This window comes from Staurois parvus, unplaced genomic scaffold (genome assembly GCF_062004578.1).
Source record: "Staurois parvus isolate SC_StPar_1 unplaced genomic scaffold, SC_StPar_1.0 ptg003353l, whole genome shotgun sequence".
Classification (NCBI taxonomy): Eukaryota; Metazoa; Chordata; class Amphibia; order Anura; family Ranidae; genus Staurois; species Staurois parvus.
The window spans coordinates 78,499-103,885 of record NW_028321149.1 but is presented as its reverse complement, the minus strand read 5'-3'; the positions used below and the strand labels follow the sequence as shown (position 1 = coordinate 103,885).

Genomic DNA, 25,387 nt, shown 5'->3' with positions numbered 1-25,387 from the left:
GCCCCCCTCTCCTCACCCTGCACCCCATATAGTGCCCCCTCTCCCTGCACCCCATGACACCCTTGTTTGGCCCCCTCTGTTATCATTCCAGGCTCGGCTCTCACCGCTCATGTCATCGCCGCACACAAGCCCAGACATAGCCTTTGCGAACTGGCCAATCAGTGCACGGTACACACATCCCTGGCCAATCAGCGCACCGTACACACATCCCTGGGCCAATCCGCTCCCGGGGCAGCACGCAGACTCGCCCAATCAGCGCGTCTTTCCCTTTGAGCGCGCGCCGCGAACATCCCTCAGCTCCCTGTGCACGCTCCTCCAAGAACTTGCAAGCGGGCGCGCGCGCTAGAGAGCTAGTTTCGGCCCCCGGGGGCGCGCTCAGGTGTGTAGAGGCGTCGGGGAGCGCGCCCCCAGGTAGTGAGTTTCGGTTCCGGCTGTTTGCTGAGTTGCGGAGGAGATAAGAGGGATCAGAGGTGAGCGGAGGAGCGGAGATAGCCGGGATGGACGGGGACCGGGGGGGTGGCGGTGTCGGGGGATGGGACAAAGTGCATGGGGGCAGCAGGACTCACTCCATGCAGACACAAGGGGGGCTGAGAGGTATAAAGTGTGCTGAGTGGGTCATTCTGGGTTGTTTATAGCAGCCAATCAGATTTCAGCTCTCAATTCACCTGCACAGAGTTAAAGAAGGAGACAAGTATTTTGATTGGCTGCTGTGAGCAACAGGGCGTGGTGTCAGTGTGCTGCTCCTAAATCAGCAACAGGTATGACAGGTATTACTGGAGGGTATGAACCCCGCCATACCCCATCTATATACAGAGATCCCCCAACCCCCATCTATATACAGAGATCCCCCATCTATATACAGAGATCCCCCCAACCCCATCTATATACAGAGATCCGCCAACCCCCATCTATATACAGAGATCCCCCAACCCCCATCTATATACAGAGATCCGCCAACCCCCATCTATATACAGAGATCCGCCAACCCCCATCTATATACAGAGATCCGCCATCTATATACAGAGATCCCCCATCTATATACAGAGATCCCCCAACCCCCATCTATATACAGAGATCCGCCAACCCCCATCTATATACAGAGATCCCCCATCTATACACAGAGATCCGCCAACCCCCATCTATATACAGAGATCCGCCAACCCCCATCTATATACAGAGATCCGCCAACCCCCATCTATATACAGAGATCCGCCATCTATATACAGAGATCCGCCAACCCCCATCTATATACAGAGATCCGCCATCTATATACAGAGATCCGCCAACCCCCATCTATATACAGAGATCCGCCATACCCCATCTATAGGTGAAACTCGAAAAATGAGAATCTGGTGCATTCATTCATTCATTGATTTCAGTGCAGCAACTTAAAAGGTGAAACTAATATATGAGACTCATTCCATGCAAAGCAAGATAGTTCAAGCCGTGATTTGTCATCATTGTGATGATTATGGCTTACAGCTCATGAAAACCCCAAATCCACAATCTCAGAAAATGAGAATATTGTGAAAAGGTGGAATAATCTCGGCTCAAAGTGTCCCACTCTAATCAGCTCATTCAGCCATAACACCTGCAAAGGGTTCCTGAGCCTTTAAATGGTCTCTCAGTCTGGTTCAGTAGGAATCACAATCATGGGAAAGACTGCTGACCTGACACCATCACTGACACCCTCCATAAGGAGGGAAAGCCTCAAAAGGTAATTGCAAAAGAAGTTGGATGTTCCCAAAGTGCTGTATCAAAGCACATTAATAGAAAGTTGTGTGGAAGAAAAAGGTGCACAAGCAGCAGGGATGACTGCAGCCTGGAGAGGATTGTCAGGAAAAGGCCATTCAAAAGTGTTGGGGACTTTCACAAGGAGTGGACTGAGGCTGGAGTCAGTCCATCAAGAGCCACCACACACAGACGGATCCTGGACATGGGCTTCAAATGTCGTATTCCTCTTGTCAAGCCGCTCCTGAACAACAAACAACATCTGAAGCGTCTTACCTGGGCTAAAGAAAAACAGACCTGGTCTATTGCTCAGTGGTCCAAAGTCCTCTTTTCTGATGAGAGCAACTTTTGCATCTCATTTGGAAACCAAGGACCCAGAGTATGGAGGAAGAATGGAGAGGCCCAAGGACCTGGAGTATGGAGGAAGAATGGAGAGGCCCAAGGACCCCGAGTATGGAGGAAGAATGGAGAGGCCCAAGGACCCCGAGTATGGAGGAAGGATGGAGAGGCCCAAGGACCCCGAGTATGGAGGAAGGATGGAGAGGCCCAAGGACCCCGAGTATGGAGGAAGAATGGAGAGGCCCAAGGACCCCGAGTATGGAGGAAGAATGGAGAGGCCCAAGGACCCCGAGTATGGAGGAAGAATGGAGAGGCCCAAGGACCCCGAGTATGGAGGAAGAATGGAGAGGCCCAAGGACCCCGAGTATGGAGGAAGAATGGAGAGGCCCAAGGACCCCGAGTATGGAGGAAGAATGGAGAGGCCCAAGGACCCCGAGTATGGAGGAAGAATGGAGAGGCCCAAGGACCCCGAGTATGGAGGAAGAATGGAGAGGCACAAGGACCCCGAGTATGGAGGAAGAATGGAGAGTCCCAAGGACCCCGAGTATGGAGGAAGAATGGAGAGGCACACACTGCAAGATGCTTGAAGTCCAGTGTGAAGTTTCCACAGTCTGTGTTGATTTGGGGAGCCATGTCATCTGCTGGTGTTGGTCCACTGTGCTTCATTAAGTCCAGGGTCAACGCAGCCGTCTACCAGGAGATTTTGGAGCACTTCATGCTTCCTTCCACAGACCAGCTTTATGGGGATGCTGACTTCATTTTCCAGCAGGACTTGGCTCCGCCCACACTGCCAAAAGCACCAAAACCTGGTTCAATGACCGTGGGATTACTGTGCTTGATTGGCCAGCAAACTCCCCTGACCTGAACCCCATAGAGAATCTATGGGGCATTGCCAAGAGAAAGATGAGAGACATGAGACCGAACAATGCAGAAGAGCTGAAGGCCGCTATTGAAGCATCCTGGTCTTCCATAACACCTCAGCAGTGCCACAGGCTGATAGCTTCCATGCCACGCCGCATTGAGGCAGTAATTGCTGCAAAAGGGGCCCCAACCAAGTACTGAGTACATATGCAGCTTCTACTTCTCAGAGGTCCGATATTGTTCTATGTACAATCCGTGTTTTATTGATTGCATGGAATATTCTCATTTTCTGAGATTGTGGATTTGGGGTTTTCATGAGCTGTAAGCCATAATCATCACAATGATGACAAATCACGGCTTGAACTATCTTGCTTTGTATGTAATGAGTCTCATATATTAGTGTCACCTTTTAAGTTGCTGCACTGAAATAAATCAATTTTTGCACCATAGTCTTATTTTTCAAGTTTCACCTGTATATACCTGTATACAGCGATCTGCCATCCCCCATCTATATACCTGGCTATACAGAGATCCTCCACCCCCCCATCTATATACCTGGCTATACAGAGATCCTCCACCCCCCATCTATATACCTGGCTATACAGAGATCCTCCACCCCCCATCTATATACCTGGCTATACAGAGATCCTCCACCCCCCATCTATATACCTGGCTATACAGAGATCCTCCACCCCCATCTATATACCTGGCTATACAGATATCCTCCACCCCCCATCTATATACCTGGCTATACAGAGATCCTCCATCCCCCATCTATATACCTGGCTATACAGAGATCCTCCACCCCCCCTCTATATACCTGGCTATACAGAGATCCCCCATCCCCCATCTATATACCTGACTATACAGAGATCCTCCACCCCCCATCTATATACCTGGCTATACAGAGATCCTCCACCCCCCATCTATATACCTGGCTATACAGAGATCCTCCATCCCCCATCTATATACCTGGCTATATAGATATCCTCCATCCCCCATCTATATACCTGGCTATGCAGAGATCCTCCATCCCCCATCTATATACCTGACTATACAGAGATCCTCCACCCCCCCCTCTATATACCTGGCTATACAGAGATCCCCCCTCTATATACCTGACTATACAGAGATCCTCCATCCCCCATCTATATACCTGGCTATACAGAGATCCTCCATCCCCCATCTATATACCTGGCTATACAGAGATCCTCCATCCCCCATCTATATACCTGGCTATACAGAGATCCTCCATCCCCCATCTATATACCTGGCTATACAGAGATCCTCCATCCCCCCTCTATATACCTGGCTATACAGAGATCCTCCATCCCCCATCTATATACCTGGCTATACAGAGATCCTCCATCCCCCATCTATATACCTGGCTATACAGAGATCCTCCATCCCCCATCTATATACCTGGCTATACAGAGATCCTCCATCCCCCATCTATATACCTGGCTATACAGATATCCTCCATCCCCCATCTATATACCTGGCTATACAGAGATCCCCCCTCTATATACCTGGCTATACAGAGATTCTCCATCCCCCATCTATATACCTGGCTATACAGAGATCCACCATCCCCCATCTATATACCTGGCTATACAGAGATCCACCATCCCCCATCTATATACCTGGCTATACAGAGATCCTCCATCCCCCATCTATATACCTGGCTATACAGAGATCCCCCATCTACAGTATATACAGAGCATCCAGAAAGTATTCCCAGTGATTACCTTTTGCCACATTTTTTTTTATTTTACAGTCTTATTCCAAAATGGATTCAATGCATATTTTCCCTCAACATTCTACAAACAATACCCCATAATGACGACGTGAAAGAAGTTTGTTTTGAAATGTTTGCAATTTATTAAAAATGAAAAGAACCCCCCCCCATGTACATAAGTATTCCCAGCCCCCCCCCATGTACATAAGTATTCCCAGCCCCCCCCCCCCCCCCCATGTACATAAGTATTCCCAGCCTTTGCTCTGTACTTTGTTGAAGCCCCTTTAGCCCCCATTCCGGCCTCGAGTCGTTCTGAGTATGATGCTACAAGCTCGGCACACCTATTTTTGGGCGATTTCTCCCGTTCTTCTTTGCAGTCCCTCTCCAGCTCCATCGGGTTGGATGGGTAGCGTTGGTGCACAGCCATTTTCAGATCTCTCCAGAGATGTTCAATCGGGTTCAAGTCTGGGCTCTGGCTGGGCCACTCCAGGACATTCAGAGAGTTGGCCCGTAGCCACTCCTTTGTGATGTGGGCTGTGTGCTGAGGGTTGTTGTCCTGTTGAAAGATGAACCGTCGCCCCAGTCTAAGGTCCAGAGTGCTCTGGAACAGGTTTTCATCAAGGATGTCTCTGTACATGGCTGCATTCATCTTTCCTTTCATCCTCACTAGTCTCCCAGTTCCTGCCACTGAAAAACATCCCCACAGCATGATGCTGCCACCACCATGCTTCACTATAAGGATAGTATTGGCCAGGTGATGAGCATTGCCTGGTTTCCTCCACACATGACGTTTGGCATTCAGTTCAAAGAGTTCAATCTCTGTTTCATCAAATCAGACAGTTTTGTTTCTCATGGTATGAGAGTCCCTCAGGTGCCTTTTGGCAAACTCCAGGCAGGCTGCCATTTGCCTTTTACTGAGGAGTGGCTTCCATCTGGCCACTCTACCATACAGGCCTGATTGGTGGAGTGCTGCAGAGATGGTTGTTCTTCTGGAACGTTCTCCTCTCTCCACAGAGAAACACTGGAGCTCTTTCAGAGTGACCCTCGGGTGCTTGGTTACCTCCCTGGCTAAGGCCCTTCTCCCTCAATCGCTCATTTTGGCCGGGCGGCCTGCTCTAGGAAGATTCCTGGTGGTTCCAAACTTCTTCCATTTACGGTTGATGGAGGCCACTGTGCTCATTGGGACCTTCAATGCTGCAGAAATGTTTCTGGACCCTTCCCCAGATCTGTGCTTTGATATAATCCTGTCTCGGAGGTCTACAGACAATTCCTTGGACTTCATGGCTTGGTTTGTGCTCTGACATGCACTGTTACCTGTGGGACCTTCTATAGACAGGTGTATGCCTTTCCTAATCCTGTCCAATCAACTGAATGTCCCACAGGTGGACTCCAATCCACTGAATGTCCCCACAGGTGGACTCCAATCCACTGAATGTCCCCACAGGTGGACTCCAATCCACTGAATGTCCCCACAGGTGGACTCCAATCCACTGAATGTCCCACAGGTGGACTCCAATCCACTGAATGTCCCCACAGGTGGCCTCCAACCACCTGAATGTCCCCACAGGTGGCCTCCAATCCACTGAATGTCCCCACAGGTGGCCTCCAATCCGCTGAATGTCCCCACAGGTGGACTCCAATCCGCTGAATGTCCCCACAGGTGGACTCCAATCCGCTGAATGTCCCCACAGGTGGACTCCAATCCGCTGAATGTCCCCACAGGTGGACTCCAATCCGCTGAATGTCCCCACAGGTGGACTCCAATCCGCTGAATGTCCCCACAGGTGGACTCCAATCCACTGAATGTCCCACAGGTGGACTCCAATCCACTGAATGTCCTCACAGGTGGACTCAAGCTGTGGAAACATCTCAAGGATGATCAGTGGGAACAGGACGAACCAGACCATCATACAGAGCCTTTTACTTCCCCTAGCGCTCCCTGCACCCCTCTTCTTACCCCTTCACCCCAAGCCACTCTCATACACTCTCCTGTTCTGCTACCCCCCCCCCCCCTTGTTCTGTTGCCCCCCACTTGGTCTTTTGGCCGTCACTTTTCTCCGTTTCTTCCATTCAGCACTCTTGTCGGCGTTCCGGCCCTTTTTAAGTAATTCCAATTATTTTGCTTCTAGATAGGAAAGTCCATGCTGAGGAGTGGGGTGTGTCCCTCCTCCCTGTATTGTGTGCAGGGATCGCCCGCTGGGCTCGGCTCACTGCTTTTTTTTGGAATCTGCTAAAACAAAAGGACTTTCTTCCAGAGCAGAGACAAGCCAGGTATTTCTCTGGGAAATGCAGATTTCCAGTACAATGTATCAATTGTATCAACCGCAGTGCAAATTACAATGTATCGACTGCAGTGAAGATGAAACCTCCTTCCTCACAACTGTCCTTTCTCTTTTACAGGTCCGACCATGGTGGATTCTGGGCCTTATCCAAGCGATGGGGAAGGTTGCCCCTCCAGGAAACACAGACATGACCAGAGGAGCGCACCGGACAGGGATTCCGAATATCAGCATGGACGCGGCAATGGCAGGAACCGGGACGAGCGAAGCCAGAACCAAGACAGGCGCCAGGACCGAGAGGATCGGGGAGCGCGTAGACCCAGAGAAGAGTTGGGGCGCGAGCAATACCGCGATGAGAGGGGACAGAGAGACCGGGGCAGAGACAGGGAGGACAGAGGGCACAGCCGCAGTCACCCCGACAGAAGTCGGTATAAGGACAGAGAGGACTACCAGTCCGAGAAGAGCCACGACCAGCACCGGGGGAGAGACTACCAGTCCGAGAAGAGCCACGACCAGCACCGGGGGAGAGACTACCAGTCCGAGAAGAGCCACGACCAGCACCGGGGGAGAGACTACCAGTCCGAGAAGAGCTACGACCAGCACCGGGGGAGAGACTACCAGTCCGAGAAGAGCTACGACCAGCACCGGGGGAGAGACTACCAGTCCGAGAAGAGCTACGACCAGCACCGGGGGAGAGACTACCAGTCCGAGAAGAGCTACGACCAGCACCGGGGGAGAGACTACCAGTCCGAGAAGAGCTACGACCAGCACCGGGGGAGAGACTACCAGTCCGAGAAGAGCTACGACCAGCACCGGGGAAGCGAAGACTATCACAAGGAGAAAAGCCGAAACCGATATGAGGAGAGAGAGAGACCGCATGAGCCCTACACACACAGTCCAGACCGACGGGGTTATCCTATGGACAGCAATGTCCCATCAGAGAGGTGAGTGCTAGCCCCTTGTAACCTGCCCATGTATCTAAACCCAAGAACTAAAATTGAATATAATGCAGTCCTTGGATGAGGTGCCTGCATTAGTTTTCTTTTTCTCAGGGTGCGCTCTCAGCACAACAACCTCAGCCAACCACAGACACAAAGGGGAAGATTTACTGAAAGGTGCAAAATCTGGTGCAGCTATGCATAGAAACCAATCGGCATCCAGGTTTTATTGTCAAAGTTTAATTGGACAAGCTGGAGTTAGAAGCTGATTGGCTCCCACGCACAGCTGCACCAGATTCCGAGTGCTCCTGTCTTAGTAAACATGTAGGTGTTAAAGCGATATTAAAGTGTTACTAAACCCCCAACAGTACAATCAGTCTGTAGATGCAGTAAAGCATGCTTGTTATACTCACTATGGAACCTAAGGGGTTAATCCTCTGCATTGTGTAAAAAGGCTGTTTGATCCTGTCTTCTCTGATTCTCCCCTTCTTCCAGTGTCCCCCTCTTATCTCCTGATAAGACATATTGTGTGGAGTCACTCTGCACATGCTCAATTTGGTGTGTATTGCTAAAGAGAGCTTTTTTTTTTCCTTGGGAGAGTGCATGTGATTAGCACAGGGCCAATCAGCGCTGTCCAGACAGAGGTCAGGGGTCCTGCATCCTCCTAGAGCAGAATGAAAAGTCGTCCTACAAGCTGTAACCAGTGCTCTTCTGGACACTGATAGAAGACACAAGACAGCTATATACTGCTGATGAGAAAAGGGATTTAGCAGTTTATATTTACAAAAATTTTTGCATTTCCATGTTCTGTGTACTGTGGGAGACCAGATATAGTGAATGCGGGGTCCGGGGAGAGCAGATATAGTGAATGCGGGGTCCGGGGAGAGCAGATATAGTGAATGCAGGGTCCGAGGAGAGCGGATATAGTGAATGCGGGGTCCGGGGAGAGCGGATATAGTGAATGCAGGGTCCGGGGAGAGCGGATACAGTGAATGCGGGGTCCGGGGAGAGCGGATATAGTGAATGCAGGGTCCGGGGAGACCAGATATAGTGAATGCGGGGTCCGGGGAGAGCAGATATAGTGAATGCAGGGTCCGGGGAGAGCAGATATAGTGAATGCAGGGTCTGGGGAGAGCGGATATAGTGAATGCGGGGTCCGGGGAGAGCGGATATAGTGAATGCAGGGTCCGGGGAGAGCGGATACAGTGAATGCGGGGTCCGGGGAGAGCGGATATAGTGAATGCGGGGTCCGGGGAGAGCGGATATAGTGAGTGCGGGGAGAGCGGATATAGTGAATGAGGGGTCCGGGGAGAGCGGATATAGTGAATGAGGGGTCCGGGGAGAGCGGATATAGTGAATGCGGGGTCCGGGGAGAGCGGATATAGTGAATGCGGGGTCCGGGGAGAGCGGATATAGTGAATGCGGGGTCCGGGGAGAGCGGATATAGTGAATGCGGGGTCCGGGGAGAGCGGATATAGTGAATGTGGGGACCGGGGAGAGCGGATACAGTGATTTCGGGGTCCGGGGAGAGCGGATACAGTGATTTCGGGGTCCGGGGAGAGCGGATATAGTGAATGCGGGGTCCGGGGAGAGCGGATATAGTGAATGCGGGGTCCGGGGAGAGCGGATATAGTGAATGCGGGGTCCGGGGAGAGCGGATATAGTGAATGCGGGGTCCGGGGAGAGCGGATATAGTGAATGCGGGGTCCGGGGAGAGCAGATATAGTGAATGCGGGGTCCGGGGAGAGCAGATATAGTGAATGCGGGGTCCGCATTGTTGATAACCGGCAAGTCTGTTTACATCATGCTCAGCTGTGATCACATGGTGAAGGGCCGCTCTGATTGGACCTTTGTCATGATCTGTGATCAGCTGTATCCGATGGACGGGTGCACGGTTCTCAGATAACGTCATATGGCTCCCTCCCAGAATTGGATGGCCGCCCTGTAGCCATCGTTCGGCTATACTGCGGTCAGCAAGTGGTTAAAGCCCACCGCTTTGTCTCGGCACGTATGCGTTAGGTGGGCAGCAAGAGGTCAAAAGCAAACGAAATTTATGAAGTTCCTTCAAAGCACATTCGTTTTATCGTGGAATGTGCTGATCGGAATTTTTCTATGAAAGTTCATTTGGAGTTTTGCTAGCACACGGCCATCTTAAAGCCATACAAGTTATAATCCGATTCATCAGGTTATCCGATCCGGGCCAGCCTGATTGGATATATATTGGATGGGTCCGTTAGGTAGGCAGATCATATAGTTTTAGTAAATCTGTGGATAGAGATGGTGCAGATTGTAACGTGTGTGGCCAGTTTTAGGTGGCAGCTCGGATGTGTCTGTGGAGGTACGTACGAGGTTAATCTTCATTCGTGGTTTTTTGTTTTTTTTGCCTCGTAGATCATTTCCTCCCAATGGAGCCCGGATGCATGAAATGGAATATTATGAAGAGTCGGGGGGAGGGATCCTGGACTGCCACAAGTGCAGATACCTGTGTACAGGGCGAGGTAAGGAGGCTGATTGCTGCCGCTGTCATGTGATCAGGCAAGAATGCAATGCTGGCATAGCCCATCTCCCTCCCTGAGGGTCATAGCCCTCTCCTGTTCTGAGAGGGGGTCTAACTGGTGTCCGTGCTGGCCCAGCTCCTCTGCCCCTCCTCTCAAATACCCTGCATAACTTTTTATGTAGCTATTAGGGTAGGAGAGAAAGGGAATACTATAGAGCAGGGATGTCGAACTCTGCATTATGGTTGAAGGGCTGGTTGTATTTGTAGATGTCCAGAGCACCTCACCCCTCTGTACATCAGATGTCAAGAGCCCCCCAGCAGAAGTCAAGAGTCCCCCCACACACCATCAGAAGATAAGTGTCCCCCACCCTCCTTACATCAGAAGTCGAGTCCCCCACCCTCCATACATCAGATGTCAAGAGCCCCCCCATCAGAAGACAAGTGTCCCTCACCCTCCTTACATCAGAAGTCGAGAGTCCACCACATTCCTTACATCAGAAGTCGAGAGCCCCCCACATTCCTTACATCAGAAGTCGAGAGCCCCCCACATTCCTTACATCAGAAATCGAGAGTTCCCCACCCTCCTTACATCAGAAGTCGAGAGCTCCCCCACCCTCCTTACATCAGAAGTCGAGAGCCCCCCACATTCCTTACATCAGAAATCGAGAGTTCCCCACCCTCCTTACATCAGAAGTCGAGAGTCCCCCACCCTCCTTACATTAGAAGTCGAGAGCCCCCCACCCTCCTTACATCAGAAGTCGAGAGCCCCCCACCCTCCTTACATCAGAAGTCGAGAGCCCCCCACCCTCCTTACATCAGAAGTCGAGAGCCCCCCACCCTCCTTACATCAGAAGTCGAGAGCCCCCCACCCTCCTTACATCAGAAGTCGAGAGCCCCCCACCCTCCTTACATCAGAAGTCGAGAGTCCCCCCACCCTCCTTACATCAGAAGTGGAGAGCCCCCCGCCCTCCTTACATCAGAAGTTGAGAGCCCCCCGCCCTCCTTACATCAGAAGTCGAGAGTCCCCCACCCTCCTTACATCAGAAGTGGAGAGCCCCCCACCCTCCTTACATCAGAAGTGGAGAGCCCCCCACCCTCCTTACATCAGAAGTCGAGAGCCCCCCACCCTCCTTACATCAGAAGTCGAGAGCCCCCCACCCTCCTTACATCAGAAGTCGAGAGCCCCCCACCCTCCTTACATCAGAAGTCGAGAGCCCCCCACCCTCCTTACATCAGAAGTCGAGAGTCCCCCCACCCTCCTTACATCAGAAGTGGAGAGCCCCCCGCCCTCCTTACATCAGAAGTTGAGAGCCCCCCGCCCTCCTTACATCAGAAGTGGAGAGCCCCCCGCCCTCCTTACATCAGAAGTGGAGAGTCCCCCACCCTCCTTACATCAGAAGTCGAGACCCCCCCCTCCACACCATCAGGAGTCGAGCCCCTCGCCCTCCCTTATATCATAGTGCACATTCCTTACCTTGTGCTGCTGCTGGGAAGAAGCCGGGAAGCAGAAAGTGCAGGGTCTGGAGGAGGACAAGAAGAGGGCTGGAGTCAGCTGACGGAGTCTGCTGAATGCTGAGACCAGGGGGTGCTGTGGCTGCACAGAGAGGTGCAGGATGTCTAGGAGGGGTTCTGTGAATGAATAAACTACAAGTACCGGCAGCCTTTGTGGCTGCTAGCTTGTAGTTCTCAATGAATTACTAGGGTGCTGGTGAGCACTCCAGTAGTTCATTGATTCTTCCTGCCATTCAGTAGCTGCCTGCCCACACGAGGTACGGGCAGACAACTACACTCACAGTCTGCAGGAGCCTGAGATTGCACCCGTGATCTGCTGATTGCAAGTGCAATGCTTTACGGGTTCCTAAGAAAACGAAATAATAAATACACATTGTTTTACCTGCAAAATGGGCATTTATTATTTTATTTTTAGAAAGGTAAAGTTAGCCTTTAAAGTAGTTGCAAAGGCTGAATGAAGGTAAAAAACATCACCCCCCTAATACTCTCCTAAGCCCCCTTTCGATTCAGCAATGTGCATTATAATCTCAGCTATCCTTAGACTCCTCCTTATTTCTGAGACAGAAGCAGGAGCCATTGGCTTCCGCTGTTGTCAATCACAGCCAGCCAATGAGGAGAGAGAGGGGGTGGGGCCAAGCTGTGGCTCCGTATGTGAATGGACACATGGAGCAACGGGTGCCCCCACAGCAAGCTGCTTGCTGTGGGGCACTCGACAGGAGGGAGGGGCCAGGAGAGCCTGCGGGGGACCTGAGAAGAGGAGGATCTGGGCTGCTCTGTGCAAAACCATTACACAGAGCAGGTAAGTATAGACATATTTGTTATTTTCCTAAAAACAAAAAAAATGAACCTTTTAGAATCACTTTAAAGTGATTGTAAAGACTTTTTTTTTTTAAATAATAAACATGTCAGACTTACCCGCTCTGTGTAATGGTTTTGCACAGAGCAGCCCTGATCCTCCTCTACTCAGGTCCCCCAGTGGCACTCCTGGCCCCTCCCTCCTGCCAAGTGACCCCACAGCAAGCAGCTTGCTGTGGAGGCACCTGAGCAGGCTCACTCCCAAGCCACTCTGCTCTATGTGTCCATTCTTGTGCACATCGCTGGATCGAGGTGGGGCTCAAGTAAGTGTTAAGTACTGGGGGGAGCGGAGGGGGGGCGCACACAGAAAGTTATTTTACTTTCATGCATGAAGGTAAAAATAAAAACCTTGACAACCTCTTTTACAGCCTCCCCTCTTATAGCCCTCATGGTGCAAGGACAGATAAATTGCAGCTGTCAGGTGTCTGGCATTTCTTTTTTCTGCCTCTGAAAGCAGCTCCAGGTTATCTAATGGGCATATCCACATTGTGTCATGTACAGGCATATATAAAGCAGCAAAAATACCCAAAAACCCCAAAACCTGCATTCAAAGAGAAGTTTTTCAGCGTAATTTATGCCATTATGCACCTAAACGCACACATAGCGCATACATGTATTACAGGGATTAGAATACATTCACATTCTAGCCAATAGAATGAGTTTATATTCATGTGCATGTAAATGTAATATGTGCGTAAAAATGCAAAAGTGCAACATTAGGGTTGTTTTTTTTTCCTGCCAACTTGGAGCGTTTATTCATACGGCCGTGTGCATGAGGGCTTAGTAAATCAAAGATGTAACGGAACTGGACCCCGACTGCACTAGGGTATTTCCGTTAGCCTCCCGCTTCCCCGTCCGAACACAGATCCACGGACACCACCGCTGACCATACAAGACAAGACAGCACCAGACTTGTCCAAAAACAGGAAGTGGACTGCTTTATTTTAACACAGATTCAAGATATGTACACAGGGCGGGGCAATACATTTAGTAACAAGAGACACACAGCAGACACCCCCCACCAAGCCAATACACAAACACCTACATCCCATAATAGTTTGCTCCCAAGCCAGACACACAAGAGAACAATGGGACAACCACATGGCATTAAATAATGAACAACCCCACACACCCCACCTAGACATGTCTATTCAATAGCAGGACATTTCACCCTGCACACCTAACAGGCACAGGGTGACTTACACATAATAGGGATATGGGGAGCTGAGACAGGGGTCTCCCCACCTCTCCAAAGGGGGCTGTGTTCCATGGGCACCCCACCCAAAGTCACTCCCGTCACACAAGATCCCATTGCAGCCACTATACAGGAGCTCCTCCTTCGCTAGAAGCCGATGATTCCACATTGTGGATCGGTCAGGGACTTTGCACCTTGAGCCATAAACTGAAGGAGAGTCAATGGGCCTCTGTGGTATTTATTATTTGCACACAAGCCTTGTGTTGTTTATTATGAGGAGGAAGCAATTTAGTATTTTAACACCCACACACACATTGCAGGTTTTTTTGTACGTAGGTGAACCTGTGTTTTGCAAATGAAGGGCGAAGCAGTGGGCTTACTTCAAAGGTACAGTCCACCTTTACCAAAAACTAGGAGTAAATGTGGCAACGTTGATCTGGTGGTCACTGTGCATTGCACCAGGGACATTGCAGCAAGGACATTGCACCAGGGACCATCGTGTCGAGAGTGCAACGCACAGGCTCTTGTTTCCTTCAGCTCCAGATCTGTAGGGACCTTCTCTTTTGGGGCTGGGGGAGCCAGACTGCAATTCTGGTGAAATCAACGCAATGCTACTGGCGCTGTGTGGAGTCCCTCCACCATGGCGGCAGATGACACTTGTAGTGGTGTTGATAGATATTGGATGATGCGCTTGCGCTGGCTCCATCTGCACTGCTGTACCTGATACAAGAATGAGCAGGATTTGAGTGGAGGCCATTGTAGTGCCGCCAGTACAATGGGGGTCAGTGGGAAGGATGCTCATTACATGGTGGCCAGTGTAGTGCTCCTGGTACAATGGGGGGTCAGTGGGAAGAATACTTATTGCATGGTGGCCAGTGCAGTGCCCCCGGTACAATGGGGGGTCAGTGGGAAGAATGCTCATTACATGGTGGCCAGTGTAGTGCCCCCGGTACAATGGGGGGTCAGTGGGAAGAATGCTCATTACATGGTGGCCAGTGTAGTGCCCCCGGTACAATGGGGGGTCAGTGGGAAGAATGCTCATTACATGGTGGCCAGTGTAGTGCCCCCGGTACAATGGGGGGTCAGTGGGAAGAATGCTCATTACATGGTGGCCAGTGTAGTGCTCCCGGTACAATGGAGGGTCAGTGGGAAGGATGCTCATTACATGGTGGCCAGTGTAGTGCTCCCGGTACAATGGGGGGTCAGTGGGAAGAATACTTATTGCAGGGTGGCCAGTGTAGTGCTCCCGGTACAATGGAGGGTCAGTGGGAAGAATGCTGATTACATGGTGGCCAGTGTAGTGCTCCCGGTACAATGGAGGGTCAGTGGGAAGGATGCTCATTACATGGTGGCCAGTGTAGTTCTCCCGGTACAATGGGGGTCAGTGGGAAGAATGCTTATTACATGGTGGCCAATGTAGTGCCCCTAGTACAATGGGGGTCAGTGGGAAGAATGCTCATTACATGGTGGCCACTGTAGTGCTCCCGGTGCAATGAGGGGTCAATGGAAAGAGTGCTCATTACATGGTGGCCACTATAGTGCCCCCGGTACAATGGAGGTCAGTGGAAAGAATGCACATTATATGGTGGCCAGTGTAGTGCTCGCAGTACAATGGTGGTCACTGGGAAGAATGCTCATTACATGGTGGCCAGTGTAGTGCTCCAAATACAATGGGGGTCAGTAGGAAGAATGCTCATTACATGGTGGCCAGTGTAGTGCTCCCGGTACAATGGAGGGTCAGTGGGAAGAATGCTCATTACATGGTGGCCAGTGTAGTGCCCCAGGTACAATGAGGGTCAGTGGGAAGAATGCTCATTACATGGTGGCCAGTGTAGTGCCCCAGGTACAATGAGGGTCAGTGGGAAGGATGCTCATTACATGGTGGCCAGTGTAGTGCTCCCGGTGCAATGAGGGGTCAATGGAAAGAGTGCTCATTACATGGTGGCCACTATAGTGCCCCCGGTACAATGAAGGTCAGTGGAAGGAATGCACATTATATGGTGGCCAGTGTAGTGCTCGCAGTACAATGGTGGTCACTGGGAAGAATGCTCATTACATGGTGGCCAGTGTAGTGCTCCAAATACAATGGGGGTCAGTAGGAAGAATGCTCATTACATGGTGGTCAGTGTAGTGCTCCCGGTACAATGGGGGTCTGTGAGAAGAATGCTCATTACATGGTGGCCAGTGTAGTGCTCCTGGTACAATGGGAGTCAGTGGAAAGAGTGCTCATTATATGGTGGTCACTATAGTGCCCCCGGTACAATGGGGGTCAGTGGGAAGAATGCACATTATATGGTGGCCAGTGTAGTGCCCCAGAATTCCATATTATGGAAGTAGTGCTAAGCCTTTCTTTACTTTCACAGCCCTTGTTCTAATTGGACAATATGTAAAAACAAAACTGCATTTCAATGGTCAGAAGGTTTTATATTAAACAACTATCATCTAATTGGTATAATTACCTTAAAGAGGACCTGTCACTTTGCAGTGAAAAAAATGCTGCAAAGGAGGAGGGAGGGCACTTTGGGTATTTAGTTGGGAATGCTTTAGATAATTTTTGGAGCATGGCGTTTAAATCCCTGTCCTCTTTGCTAGGAGGTTAGGTTGGGGGGAGAATTAGGTATGATGGATGCGAGTGTTCTGAAGATCTTGGTGGAGTATGGGAGCTACAAATGGAAAGCTGAGGGTCAGACTCATTACTCTGCTTCCCACCAGATTTTGTTACATCTCTTCCCTGATGCTTCACAAGTACCAGCTCACCTTAACCTAACCTCCTACCACTGCCTTGGAAACATCCATACATGGGGGGGTAGAAACCCTCTGTGTCCAAACTGATGTCATCAAGGTCTTTACGTTGATCCAAGAGGGCACTTTGCTTCATCTCCTCCAGATGTAGGTTGGGCCAGCCCTGATGAGAAGTGAGGGGAAGGGTTGTCAGCATTGACAATATGGACCCTCATCCTTAGCCGGATGATGAAACCCTATGTGGCTGTTGAGGGTGACAACGCTGCAAGAGAATTTACTGCAGTCTCTGCAGTGTTGCCAGCCCTTTGAAGGAATAGGAAGTCACTGGCAGGATCCCCAGGTATTTTTTCATGTTATTCTAATTGAACTTTTATTTTGATAAGTACAAGTTAGGGTTGTACTTTAAGCTGAATGAGATCTTTAAATGATAAAAATACCTTCATAGCGGGAAAAAAAAAATAAATTCAAATACAAAACCCCATCTGGCAGGATTTTCATCTACTTCAAAGTGACAGGTTCTCCTTCCGACCCTTAATTTGACACGGATCTAATCTTCTGTCATCCCCTCTTACTCTTTCCAGCATGCTGTCAGCTTGTGGAGGTTCTCCTGAACATGCTCATCCTGATCTCCTGCTCCGTATCCTACAACTCCACTGGGGGGTACACAGGCATAACTAACATGGGAGGAATCTACTATTACCAGTTCGGGGGGGCTTACAGTGGCTTTAGCGGTGCGGATGGAGATAAGGCCCAGAAATTGGACGTTGAGTTTTACAACTTGAAGCTGCCTACTGTCACAGCTTCCATGGCTTTTGGGGGAGCCCTCATGGCCTTCTGCTGCCTTCTTGTCCTGCTTGGGGTGCTGCGGGTTCCTTGGCGGTGGCCGGTATGGCTCTTGGTAGAATGTGTCTTGGATATCGCCATTGCTATAGGCTACATCCCCGCTCTGTATTTTTACTTCCAACGGCTACAGAATGCTTATAATTCCCAAGTGTGCAAGGACCGTGAGGCTCTCTATAGCAGTAAAGGTTACCAAGGCTTTACCTGTGCTTTCCATGCCGCTGACATTGCTGCTGCCCTCTTCGCTTGCATGGCCATCATTGTCTTCTTCATGAGCGCTTTCCTCGCCATTAAGGGCTTCCGGACTGTCCGCCAAATGAAAAAGAAGCCAGTCACCACTCTTGAGTTTTAGCCTACATAATCTTCATATTGTAAATTAGGGCTGGACAAATCTACATGGAACTTAGGAGACAGCTGGGCCAACCTAGTCATTGGTCAGGCTTAAATCACACCTGTAACCTTTATAGTTGAATATATCATGACAGCTCTTGGAGGTTCGGTTATAAGTAGAGTTAGGTGTTGGCATGAGGTTATGAGAAGTTAATAAGCAGTTAGAGGTTGCAGCGAGAAGACTAGAGAGGAAACCCAAGTCACGTCACTTTTTCTCTCCACCATCTCTGTTCCTGTTGCATCTACATTTTCCATGACATCCTCCAAGAGCTGGAACTTGTTCCCTGGAGAAACCCATGAAATGGTGTTCAGGTCTTCGGGAACTCCTGCTAAAAATGATTATGTCTACAAGCTCATGGTGGTCAGTGAGAAAAGGCCCCCATAACTGGTGGTCATTGGGAAGAATGTTCATTACAATGGTGGCCACTGTAGTCCTCCCATACATAGGGGGTCAGTGGGACAAATGCACATTACAATGTAGGTCAGTGTAATGCTCCTGTTACAATGGGGGGCAGTGGGAAGAATGCTCTGTTATGCTGGTGGTCATTGGGAAGAATGCTTATTACAATGCTGGTCAGTGTAGTGTTCCCCTTATATTGGGGGTCAGGAGGAAAAATGCTCATGCCAGTGTAGTGCCCCCATACATTGGGGGGTCAATGGGAAGAATGCTTAGTACAATGGTGGTCAGTGTAGTGCCTCCTGTACATTGCGGGTCAACGGAAATAATGCTCATTACAATGGTGGTCAATGTAGTGCCTCCCATACATTGGGTGCCAGTGGGAAGAATGGTCATTACAATTGTGGCCAGTGTAGTGCCTCCCATACATTGGGGGGTCAATGGGAAGAATGGTCATTACAATGGTGGCCAATGTAGTGCCTCCCTTACATCGGGTGCCAATGGGAAGAATGGTCATTACAATGGTGGTCAGCATAGTGCCTCCCGTACATTGGGTGCCAGTGGGAAGAATGGTCATTACAATTGTGGCCAGTGTAGTGCCTCCCATACATTGGGTGCCAATGGGAAGAATGGTCATTACAATGGTGGCCAATGTAGTGCCTCCCATACATTGGGTGCCAATGGGAAGAATGGTCATTACAATGGTGGTCAGCGTAGTGCATCCCGTACATTGGGTGCCAGTGGGAAGAATGCTCATTGCCATGGTGGTCAGCGTAGTGCCTCCCTTACATTGGGTGCCAATGGGAAGAATGGTCATTACAATGGTGGTCAGCGTAGTGCATCCCGTACATTGGGTGCCAGTGGGAAGAATGCTCATTGCCATGGTGGTCAGCGTAGTGCCTCCTGTACATTGGGTGCCAGTGGTAAGAATTCTCATTACGATGGTAGCCAGTGTAATGCCCCCAGTACAATAGGGGTCAATTTGAAGAATTTGGATCACAATAGTGGCCATTGTAGCACCCTTGGTCAGTGGGAAAGTCCTCCTGTGCCGTGGGGCTGTGCCGATTGTTTGCTGCTTGTGTATGTCTAGGGGACTGAGTACAGCAGTGTTGCGTACCTTATCCTCAGCTCCAGCAGGCTGCTCTGTGCCGCTAGAATGGTCCCTGCAGCCTCTTATCCCTTGCACTCCAGCATTCTAAGGTTCTTTGACGCAGTCAAGGCTGATGCAGGGCCAATGGACATGGGATGGCCGAGCGGAAGTATACTACTGGAGCATAAAGGGAATGTTGTACTCAAGAGTAGCGGAGGATCGGGTAAGTAAAAGTGTTTTCCCATCCCTTGGGCAGAAACAAGCAGTTGACCATGCTGGAGTTGCGCAGCTCCCCTGCAATGGAGAACTTGTCATTTTTTGGGATTTGAACTTGACCGAAACATAAACCTGACAGACTTTGAGCACCACTTCAAGCACTCTTCCCACAATTCCCCGGTGGCTCACATCAGTACAAGGTGCCAGTGCCAAGAGAGCCCGTCCCGGCTCTGTGCACGTACATTGGAATGAAGGAGATGGGATGCCACACCTCAAGGAAACAACCCCCCGGTATGGAGAAAATGAAAGTGGCTTCAGCCCGACTCCTCCCAGGCCCCACCCTCTGGGGACGAAACGCATCAGTGTGCAAGGCCTGGGAGGAGCTGGGCTGAAGCCACTTTCATTTTCTCCACACTGGGGGGCTGTGTCCTCACCCATCTCCTTGACAAAAACAAAGGACCACATCTACGTCCCCTAACCTTTCCTTTCACAGTTTTGCGGTTACTGGTGTGCTTTAAGGAGCCGCATGCTTTCACTGATCGCAACAAAAAGGTCCAAAAAAGTCAGCTGCTACCAGCAATTGTTCCAAAGCACTTGGATGTTTGGTTCTTAGGATTTGTCCAGCCCCGTTGTAAATAAATGTAAAATGATATTCCGGAGATCACAGCTCTGGGTTTTTTTTTTTAGCATTTGTATTAAAGCAATAAAGATAATATTGTATCCAAAATGGAAAACTTGTTCACTGCTTTACATAGAAGGTATAATGCTTTCATCCCAATGAGGAGCCCGGCGTACAATCCAGTAGAGTATGTTTAAGTCGTTGCAATGTGATTTCTTTTTTTTCTTTCTCACCTGCATTTTGGTCAACACCTTACATTGAGAAATGTGTAACGCCTTTGCTTCAGTTCTTTCTGCAGGAAAATCAAGCAAGTTTGCAAATTTAATCTCTCACTTTATTTCCTTGCTCTTGCTGTCCTTGGCTCGTCAGAGGTCTTGGTCGAATTTCATTCTGTTCATTGATAAGGTTGCCTCTGTGAATTTAGCAGGACTCATTTAGATTGCAAGCTTCCCAGCCGAGGAGGGGGGGGGGGGGGGGCTGGATACGACCAGCTAGTCCTTTCATCATAGAGACCGGAATTTGTGGGCTAAAGAACGTGTAGATGAGTGTTGGAGGGATTGGTGGGCTTGGTTGTGTGTGACGTATCTTCACATCTTCCAAGATCTGCTTTATATTTCTCAACATTCGGTTGCGTGACATTGCAGAGCCACAAAGGGAATCTGGAGTGGAAGACTTTCCTCTGCTGGATGCTGTAAGAAGGGGAACCGGATTATTATTTATTTCAGGTACTTATATAGCGCCGTCAATGTACGCTGCGCTTTACATATATATTGTACATTCACATCAGTCCCCGCCCCCGAGGGGCATACAATCTAAGGTACCTAACTCACATTCATACATACTAGGGCCAATATAGACAGGAGCCAACTGACCTCCCAGCATGTCTACATGATACATTGTAATATCTATATTATTATTAGTATTTCAGGTACTTATATAGCGCCATCAATTTCCGCAGCACTTTACATATATATTGTACATTCACATCAGTCCCCGCCCCCGAGGAGCGTACAATCTAAGGTCCCTAACCCTCAAGGGGGGTACAATCTAAGGTCCCTAACCCTCAAGGGGCGTACAATCTAAGGTCCCTAACCCTCAAGGGGCGTACAATCTAAGGTCCCTAACCCTCAAGGGGTGTACAATCTAAGGTCCCTAACCCTCAAGGGGCGTACAATCTAAGGTCCCTAACTCACATTCATACATACACATACTAGGGCCAATGTAGACAGGAGCCAATTCACCTACCAACAGAATCTAAAAGGCAAATTCCAGGTATTGATATTTTTACATAGTTACATTGATCCAGCTTTGACCAACAAAATATATATAGTATCTCCCAGAAGTGAGTCCCCCCCCCCCCCACATTTCTGTAAATATTTGATTCTATCTTTCCATGTGACAACACTGAAGAAATGACACTTTGCTACAATGTGACGTAGTCAGTGTACAGCTTGTATAACATGTAAATTTGCTGTCCCCTCAAAATGATTCAACACACCTCCATTAATGTCTAAAGCCCGTACTGCAGCTCAGTTTCAGGGTCCCGGCAATCTTCTTATAGCCTAGGCCGGGTGTCGGCAACCCGCGGCTCCAGAGCCGCATGCGGCTCTTTTTCATCTTTGCTGCGGCTCCGGAGCACACTGCCCACCAGGTGGTCGGCAAGCCGCAGATCGCGAGCCACATGCGGCTCTTCTGTGTGCCGGGCGCCCGCTCCCCTCCCTCCTCAAAAATCCGGCCCGCGGAGCGTGGAACATTGGCTGTCAGGATGTAGGTGGGGCAGCCAGGATGTAGGCGGGGCAGAGTGACGAACTCCTCTCTCAGTCCGCCCTGAAGACCAGAACGGCGCGGGAACACAGCGAGAGGAACGCGCGGAGCAAAGGTAAGTGAATTGAGACAATATGGGGGATGAATTACTATGTGGGGGATGAATTACTGTGTGGGGGATGAATTACTATGTGGGGGATGAATTACTATGGGGGATGAATTACTATATGGGGGATGAATTACTATGGGGGAAGAATTACTATATGGGGGATGAATTACTATGTGGGGGATGAATTACTATGGGGGATGAATTACTATGGGGGATGAATTACTATATGGGGGATGAATTACTATGGGGGATGAATTACTATATGGGGAATGAATTACTATGTGGGGGATGAATTACTATGGGGGAAGAATTACTATATGGGGGATGAATTACTATGGGGGAAGAATTACTATATGGGGGATGAATTACTATATGGGGGATGAATTACTATGGGGGATGAATTACTATGTGGGGGATGAATTACTATGGGGGATGAATTACTATATGGGGGATGAATTACTATATGGGGGATGAATTACTATATGGGGGATGAATTACTATGGGGGAAGAATTACTATATGGGGGATGAATTACTATATGGGGGATGAATTACTATGGGGGATGAATTACTATGTGGGGGATGAATTACTATGGGGGATGAATTACTATATGGGGGATGAATTACTATATGGGGGATGAATTACTATGGGGGATGAATTACTATGGGGGATGAATTACTATGGGGGATGAATTACTATATGGGGGATGAATTACTATGGGGGATGAATTACTATATGGGGGATGTATTTTCAGTTTTAAAAATGTGGCTGTCAAAATAAATTTCAATCGTGGTTTTGGCGAGATTTGGCTCAGTTGAAAAAAAAGGTTGCCCACCACTGACCTAAGGCTATGATTGTGATTATGAAGATACACTGTGGCCCTGATTAACCCTTTGCTTACTGGGCCCTTAAACCCCCTTCATGACCAGAGTGCTTTTTGCAATATATGCAGTGTCGGATTTGTTATAAATGTTGCAATGGTTTTGCGGCTCCCAGTCTTTTTTTTCCCTTCGGAAACGGGTCCAAGTGGCTCTTTATGTCTTAAAGGTTGCAGACCCCTGGCCTAGGCCATCTTTATGTAGAGCAACAATTCTTTTTTTCAAATCCTCAGAGAGTTCTTTGCCATGAGGTGCCATGTTGAACTTCCAGTGACCAGTATGGGAGAGTGAGGGCGATCACACCAAATGTAATCCACCTGCTCCCCATTCACACCTGAGACCTTGTAACACTAACAAGTCACATGACACCGGGGAGGGAAAATGGTTAATTGGGCCCAATTTGGACCTTGTCACTTAGGGGTGGACTCACTTTTGTTGCCAGCAGTTTAGACATTAATGGCGGTGTGTTGAATCATTTTGAGGGGACAGCAAATGTACATGTTATACAAGCTGTACACTGACTACGTCACATTGTAACAAAGTGTCATTTCTTTAGTGTTGTCACATGAAAAGAGAGAACCAAATATTTACAGAAATGTGAGGGGAGATACTGTGTGTATATATATATGTGTATATATATATATATATATATATATATATATATATACACATTGTATACAGTCCGGGGGAGGGGTGGACTCACTTCTGGGAGATATTGCACCATACCTGTGGGATCCCTCTAGAACGGGTGGGCAAACATTTTGACTTGAGGGCCGCAATGGGTTCATATATTGGACCCGGGGGCCGGACCAAGAGTAGATGAATGATGTGTATGTGTCATCCATAGTAAGTATAGTAATATTCCCCCATAGTAAGCATAGTAATTAATCCCCCATAGTAATTAATCCCCCATATAGTAATTCATCCCCCATAGTAATTAATCCCCCATATAGTAATTCATCCCCCCTATAGTAATTCATCCCCCATAGTAATTCATCCCCCATAGTAATTCATCCCCCATATAGTAATTCATCCCCCATAGTAATTCATCCCCCATATAGTAATTCATCCCCCATATAGTAATTCATCCCCCCTATAGTAATTCATCCCCCATAGTAATTCATCCCCCCTATAGTAATTCATCCCCCATAGTAATTCATCCCCCATAGTAATTCATCCCCCATATAGTAATTCATCCCCCATAGTAATTCATCCCCCATATAGTAATTCATCCCCCATATAGTAATTCATCCCCCCTATAGTAATTCATCCCCCATAGTAATTCATCCCCCCTATAGTAATTCATCCCCCATAGTAATTCATCCCCCCTATAGTAATTCATCCCCCATAGTAATTCATCCCCCATATAGTAATTCATCCCCCATATAGTAATATTCCCCCATAGTAAGCATAGTAATTCATCCCCCATATAGTAATTCATCCCCCATAGTAATTCATCCCCCATAGTAATTCATCCCCCATATAGTAATTCATCCCCCATAGTAATTCATCCCCCATATAGTAATTCATCCCCCATATAGTATTTCATCCCCCACAGTACTATTCCCCCCCAAGTAGTAAGCCAAGTCCCCCCTGTGTCAATTCACTTACCTATGCTCCGCGCGTTCCTCTCGCCGTGTTCCCGCGCCGTTCCGGTCTTCAGGGCGGACTGTGAGAGGAGCCTAGCTCCCCTCCCCTCACGTTCGTCACGCTGCCCCGCCTACACACATCCTGACAGCCACATCTGCGGGCCGGATTAAAAGGTCCACCGGGCCGTAGTTTGCCCATTGCTGCTCTAGAATCTGAAAATCGCTGTAGTAGACACTGCTACTACACCCCTACTCCAGTGATCTCCACTAGCTCCTTGGTCCTGTGCCAAGCAGCTGCCCTGCTGCATTCTGAAACCCGGAGATTGACCACTCGGCACATGCGCCATTGCTTTGCATTTTCTCAATGAATGCAAAGTGTTCTTTGATTGGATGGGGTGGAGAGGCGGGGCAGTGACATCACACTCCTCACCTCATCCATTTAGAGAAGGCTTTGTTTTCATTGAGAAATTGCAAAGCATTCTCTGAATGGCCGATCTCCTGTGTGTGCAATGCCTTAGGACAGCCCCACTTAGCACGGGACCTGGAAGCTTGTGGAGATCGCTGGAGTAGTGATGTCTAAAACTTCCTAAACAAAGGGCCCGTTTACTGTCCTTCAGACTTTGAGGGGGACGGACTGTGGGAGTAGAAAATGCCCCAACGGGGCCATCTTCTAAATGCAGCCTGCAAAAAACAAACCCCATGACCGGTGCTTCGGACTAGTTCACCAGCGGGGTCCCGGTAGGTCAGGACATGGATTTCGGCTGTAAGACCTCTGGAAATGCTTTGCTGTACAATTTAGCTGAAATCCA

The 25,387-nt window shown here is 49.2% G+C and overlaps 1 protein-coding gene across 2 annotated transcripts in view; it reads left to right on the top strand.

The window, feature by feature from the left end:
• The first annotated feature begins 396 nt into the window (after positions 1–396).
• LOC149428289 (uncharacterized) overlaps positions 397–25,387 on the top strand; it is a 29,061-nt gene continuing 4,070 nt past the window's right edge. The window contains exons 1-4 of one of the 2 annotated variants that reach the window (XM_089667543.1): positions 397–470; positions 7,070–7,892; positions 10,278–10,384; positions 17,269–20,354. In XM_089667543.1, coding sequence (XP_089523669.1) covers positions 7,078–7,892; positions 10,278–10,384; positions 17,269–17,879 — 1,533 coding nt within the window. In that variant the 5' untranslated portion in view covers positions 397–470; positions 7,070–7,077 and the 3' untranslated portion in view covers positions 17,880–20,354. Of the gene's footprint in view, positions 471–7,069; positions 7,893–10,277; positions 10,385–17,268; positions 20,355–25,387 lie in introns of those variants that run through there. The other variant, XM_089667544.1, reaches the window with a different exon arrangement.